Source organism: Pyrus communis, chromosome 4, assembly GCF_041283825.1.
Source record: "Pyrus communis isolate YQ-2024b chromosome 4, ASM4128382v1, whole genome shotgun sequence".
NCBI lineage: Eukaryota > Viridiplantae > Streptophyta > Magnoliopsida > Rosales > Rosaceae > Pyrus > Pyrus communis.
In genome coordinates, this window is record NC_142568.1 from 23,995,867 (window position 1) to 24,001,811 (window position 5,945).

The 5,945-nt window shown below is 39.5% G+C and overlaps 1 protein-coding gene across 2 annotated transcripts; it reads left to right on the top strand.

Annotated features, from left to right (window-relative positions):
- Positions 1 to 779: 779 nt before the first annotated feature.
- LOC137722411 (uncharacterized) lies at positions 780 to 5,162 on the top strand. Of its 2 annotated transcripts, none has more exons than XM_068461406.2 (2): positions 780 to 4,397; positions 4,528 to 5,162. In XM_068461406.2, exons 1-2 carry the CDS (start codon positions 1,469 to 1,471, stop codon positions 4,911 to 4,913), a joined length of 3,315 nt encoding a protein of 1,104 aa, XP_068317507.1. In that variant the 5' UTR covers positions 780 to 1,468; the 3' UTR covers positions 4,914 to 5,162. The 2 variants fall into 2 exon arrangements, with proteins under 2 accessions (XP_068317507.1, XP_088549272.1); XM_088693146.1 differs by lacking the exon at positions 4,528 to 5,162 and having other exon boundaries at positions 1,440 to 3,694; positions 3,805 to 4,011.
- Positions 5,163 to 5,945: the final 783 nt, after the last annotated feature.

Consider the following 5,945-nt stretch of genomic DNA (forward strand, 5'->3'; position numbering starts at 1 on the left):
AACAAGTACGGAAAAACTACGTGTTAGCCCTAACAAAAATACAGAAACAAAACAAAAGTTATGGTGGAAAAAGGCGTACGAAGACCGAAAGGGGTAGTGCTGTATATGTTGAGGTGGCTGTCAATCATATATATAATTAGAAGTTTAATTAGAGCTTAATTATCTTAAGCAAGTTATGAAGATGAGGTCAAGTTTGACTTGCTCAAAACTAGATCACGGCAACCAACCATTTACTAATAAGACTCAAGAGTCTCCTATGTTTTTTTTTTTTTTTTAATGTATTGATACTGGAAACGCTTTTATTAGAAGTATATTAACTTTTTAATAAAGGGTAAACTGTTTATTAAAAGAAGCACAATTTCTTAACTTATAATTCATTTGGAAGTGTTTTTAAAATAATTGAAAAAATATTTTTAAAATGATTGAAAGCGTTTTTAAAAAATACATAATTGATACTTCTCACATGAAGTACTTCAAGTATTTTTGCAAGATTTACTTGCATTTTTACTAATGCTTAGCTCCAAAAATATTTTAACAAAAAAACTTTCAATTATTTTAAAACAATTTCAAACAAGCCATTATCCTTTTAAACACTATTGAAAGCATCTGTAGTTATCTGATTAGGCAACCCATTGTGTAGCTTAACCGAAATTCTCATCACTTAATGTAAAAATATCGATGTATTAAAAAAAAAAAAAAAAAAAAACCAGAGACACTTCATGTATTTTATGATAGTACAATAGCAGCAGAATAATACAAAACTGAAACAATCTCAGTTGGCCTTCGAGAAACACTAAAATATTATGGAAGAGGAGTGAGAGAGGAGAAAGCTTATGCATGCTTTGTCGGCCATTCCTGCATCTCACTCTCTCTCTTTCTCTCTTTATCTCTCCTCCGCATTCACACTAAGTGGATATTCTGAATCATTCTGTAGGGTGACAAAACGAATGAACACTTGGCTTTTTATCTTCTTTTAGATTATCTTTAGATAGAAAGTTGGCAATTCAGCACCTGATTACTTAATAGTTGCTCAAAGAAAAATTTAGAGGAAGTCAAGCTCAACCTTTCCAATAATGCACCACTCTCTCTTTTCAACCATAAACATCCAATGAATTTTCCCAGAAAATTTTATTTTCTTGGGAAAGTGGAGAGTATTTCTTGCTGCTTTCTTGAGTTTTCGTTGCTTCTCTTTGATGGGATTCCTTTTTTTTTTTTCCTCTATTGGTCATCAACTCCAGGTATGTAAAATCATTGTCCTTATCTAGTTCCCTACGAGTTATCAAAAACCCTTGTATCCTTCTCAAACCTGAATCTTTTCTTTTGTGATCACCCTTCATATTTGTTGTGTCAACTTCTCGAATTCTAGTTTGCGTCGAAAAAATCATGGAATTGTTGATGAGAAAGTGATGTTGTGAGTGCTGAAACCCTGCAAACTTAGGGTTATTGTTTTCAATTCCATTTGGTGGTGATGGTGAAAATGTCATATGGTTTGTTGATTACTATAACTGTTCTTGTTGTTGCCCTTATGGTTTTCGAATCCGAGGGGATCAACGATGAGGGTCGATATCTGCTGGAAGTAAAGAGCAAGTTAGTTGATAGATTTGATCATCTTGGTAGTTGGAATTCCAATGATTTCACACCTTGTGGATGGAGAGGTGTGAATTGCAGCAACGGATACAATCCGGTGGTGGTGTCTCTTGACTTGAACTCCATGAATCTTTCAGGTTATTTGTCTCCGAGCATTGGTGGATTGGTTCACCTGAACTATCTTAATCTTTCTTTCAATGAACTGACTCGGATTTTACCTAAAGACATCGGAAATTGTTCGAGTTTGGAGGTTCTAGCTTTGAATAACAATAAGTTTATAGGTCAAATTCCGAAAGCAATAGCTAGACTTTCAAGTTTACGAGTACTGAATGTCTGCAACAATAGATTATCAGGGCCTCTCCATGAAGAAATTGGAAATCTTTCATCCCTGTCCCAGCTGATTGCGTACTCTAACAATCTTAGCGGAATTCTGCCGCTTTCTCTTGGAAATCTCAAAAGATTGACGACTTTCAGGGTGGGGGAGAACTTGATATCCGGAAGCTTGCCTGCAGAGATAGGTGGATGTGTGAGCTTGGAGTATCTTGGTCTAGCGCAAAATCAGTTGACCGGAGAAATGCCTAAGGAGCTCGGGATGCTTGAGAATCTGTTAACTTTAATTCTTTGGGGTAACAAGCTTTCCGGGGTTATTCCAAAGGAGCTTGGCAATTGTACAAATTTGGAAATTCTTGCCCTGTATGAGAACAAGCTTGTGGGAGAGATTCCGAAGGAGCTTGGAAACATTGTGTATCTGGAGAAGTTGTATATTTACAGAAATATGTTGAATGGGACAGTTCCAAGGGAGATTGGCAATCTTGCTCTAGCAACAGAGATTGATCTTTCGGAGAACTTATTGTCGGGAGAGATACCAGTTGAGCTCAGTAAGATAGCGGGATTGCAATTGCTTTATCTTTTCCAGAACCAATTCACAGGTGTTATTCCAGATGAGTTCACAAGTCTTACAAACCTGACTAAGTTCGACCTCTCTATTAATTTTTTAACAGGTTCAATTCCTACCGGATTCCAGTACTTGACTGAACTGATCATGCTGCAATTGTTCAACAATTCGCTGAGTGGCGTAATCCCTCAAGGCCTTGGAGTGTATAGCCCGCTTTGGGTGGTTGACTTGTCTGAAAACTTCCTGACAGGGGAAGTTCCTCGTCATCTCTGCAGAAATTCTAACTTGATATTGTTAAATTTGGGGTCTAACAGGCTCACTGGGAATATACCAAACGGCATCACAAGCTGCAAGTCATTGGTGCAGCTTCGTCTAGTTGGAAACAACCTCACGGGGACTTTTCCATCCGAAATGTGCAAACTGGTTAACCTTTCTACGGTGGTGTTGAATCAGAACAAGTTCAGTGGCGCCATTCCTCCGGAAATTGGTAACTGCAGAACTTTGCAAACGCTGCACCTTTCGGACAACTACTTCACATCAGAGTTGCCTAGAGAGATTGGTAGCCTCCCGCAGTTGGTGATCTTTAATGTCTCATCAAATTCTCTTTCTGGAAGGATACCACCCGAATTTTTCAATTGTAAAACACTTCAACGGCTTGATCTTAGCAATAACAACTTTTCAGATGCATTGCCAAGTGAGATAGGAACACTTTCTCAGTTGGAGCTTCTCAAGCTTTCTGAAAACAATCTTTCTGGGAACATACCAGTTGCGCTGGGAAACCTCGTGCGTTTGACTGAGTTACAAATGGGTGGCAACTCATTTTCTGGTGGCATCCCAGCTGAGTTGGGTGCCCTTTCGAGCCTGCAGATTGCGTTAAATCTCAGTTTTAACAACCTCTCTGGCGAGATACCTCTTCAACTTGGGAATCTTATCTTACTGGAATTCCTTCTACTCAATAACAACAATTTGACCGGTGAAATTCCAGGTTCTTTCGAGAATCTTTTGAGTCTACTTGGCTGCAACTTGTCGTACAATGCCTTGACAGGGCCTGTTCCTCAGTTACGGCTCTTTCAGAATACAACTGTTGACAGCTTTGTTGGGAATAAAGGACTCTGTGGCGGTCCTCTTGGTGAATGCAAAACACCAACATCTTCACTCTCTTTGACTCCGGATATGGTGAAGATAAACCCCCGCTTGGGTAAAATCATTGCTATCATTGCAGCAGCTATTGGTGGTGCTTTTCTCGTTTTGATTGCAATCCTTGTATATGTCAAGAGACGTCCCACAAGCGTAGTTGCTTCATTGCAAGAAAAATCATTCACTTCGCCGGTTTTGGATATGTACTTTTGCCCAAAGGCTGCAGGGTTCAGTTTCCAAGACTTGGTTGCGGCAACTGAAAATTTTGATGAGAGCTATGCAATTGGAAGAGGAGCTTGTGGGACCGTGTACAAAGCAGTCTTACCGAGGGGTCATATAGTTGCTGTTAAGAAGGTAGTATCCAACAGGGAGGGGAGCAATGTGGATAACAGTTTCCATGCTGAAATTTTAACTTTAGGAAAAATCAGGCATCGAAATATTGTAAAGCTATACGGCTTCTGCTACCACCAGGGTTCCAATCTTCTGCTTTACGAGTACATGGCAAGAGGCAGCTTGGGAGAATTGCTTCATGGAACATCTTGTAGTCTTGATTGGATAACGAGGTTCATGATTGCTCTTGGGGCTGCTCAGGGTCTCTCTTACTTGCATCATGATTGCAAACCGAAGATCTTTCACCGTGATATAAAGTCCAATAACATTCTTCTTGATGATAAGTTTGAAGCTCGTGTTGGGGATTTCGGGTTGGCAAAGGTGATCGACATGCCACACTCTGAGACTATGTCTGCAGTTGCAGGTTCTTATGGATATATTGCCCCTGGTAAGCTATCTTTTAACTAATCTTAATACAATACTGCTCGGAAGATCAATTTGATATAACCCCGAACGCTGTCTGTTACAGTTAGGATGATTAATGCTATAGATACTGATACATAATCTTTTGATTCCAGAGTATGCATACACTTTGAAGGTCACAGAAAAATGTGACATCTACAGCTACGGAGTAGTCCTTCTGGAGCTGCTGACTGGAAGAACGCCCGTACAGTCGATAGAGGAAGGTGGTGACCTGGTAACGTGGGTAAGAAACTATTTTCTGCACCATTCTTTGTCTTCAGGATTACTCGATGCTCGATTAGATTTACAAGATGAAGGTACTGTCTCTCACATGATTAATGTCTTGAAAATTGCTTTGATGTGCACAAGTACGTCCCCTTTCGACCGCCCGACCATGAGAGAAGTCGTTTCCATGCTTATTGGGTCAAATGAGTGGGAAGGACACCTTGAAAGTGATTCATCAAATCATGATACCAATTCCATGGATAATACTGAACCTTAATTCCAATTAATCCTAAGTTTTCTGGTGATTTTGGTTTAGCCAGGATGAGTTTTTCACTTTTAATTCTCAATTATATATACTCATCCCTGTATTATTTAAACAAATACAATAAGCTTCTCCCTGTGCATACACCCTATGGCTTCTCTTCTCGATCCATTTACGTGGATAACATGTTCCGTTTTTCATACGGGAAGCAGTCTATATCTGTTATGATCTATATTTGATGAACTTTATACAGTTTTTGATTCATTGTTTGCTCTGTTATTCAAGTACAATACATATTGTTTCTCGAACACTCAAAATGTCGTTGACAACTATCAAGCATCTCTTCTCTTGCTGGATCTAATAAACCCGCCTTGCAGCTCAGTGGACGAGAGTGCTCTGATACCTGCAACTATAGCTTCATCATCAGATGATCTAGACTTACAATTTCTAGCTAGATCAATTAAAACGGACTCCAAAACATCCCTCAGCATTTTTCAGACACCACTCAAAGCAATCGAAATGGCGCCTAATTTGATCCTTGTTATAAACTTTTCTTACCAAAGGTGGCCACAACTTTAGATGATGATCTAGTACTGCAAAATATATCAGTAGTTGGAGCAAGCCCTGCCACTAATTCCTTGATATCTTGTTCCAATCCAGTAGTATCCTCCCTAAACCTTGACAATATCCCCACCTCGGATCAACAAGCGCTCTTTCGTCGAAATCAGGGTTCTATACTCCTTGACTCTGCCTAATACTCCCGTCATTAAGGTGATCGGAGGTGGTTTGATCATGATGAACATACTTAGCGTTGTCATCAGTGCCATCGTTTGTCGAAAAAACACAACTTTTGAGCCAATTTACTAGGCCTTTCATATTCGCATTTTCTTTGATTTGCATCCGCCTAATTGATCCGGATTGCATGATGTATATCCGAGGCTTAGCTGCCTTGATTGAAAGGGTTAGTTTCTCTCTTCTACTACTAGCTAGATAGGGTTAAGATTTGTCGGAAACAATAGATAGCTAGGCTTCGTGTGTGTGTGTGTG

What these genes read in the sequence shown, in the direction of transcription:
- LOC137722411 (XM_068461406.2), top strand. Translation starts at nt 1,469, where the DNA reads ATGGTGAAAATGTCATATGGTTTGTTGATTACTATAACTGTTCTTGTT. An exon ending in TTATGGATATATTGCCCCTG is followed by an intron (nt 4,398 to 4,527) that starts GTAAGCTATCTT and finishes TTTTGATTCCAG; the next exon opens with AGTATGCATACACTTTGAAG.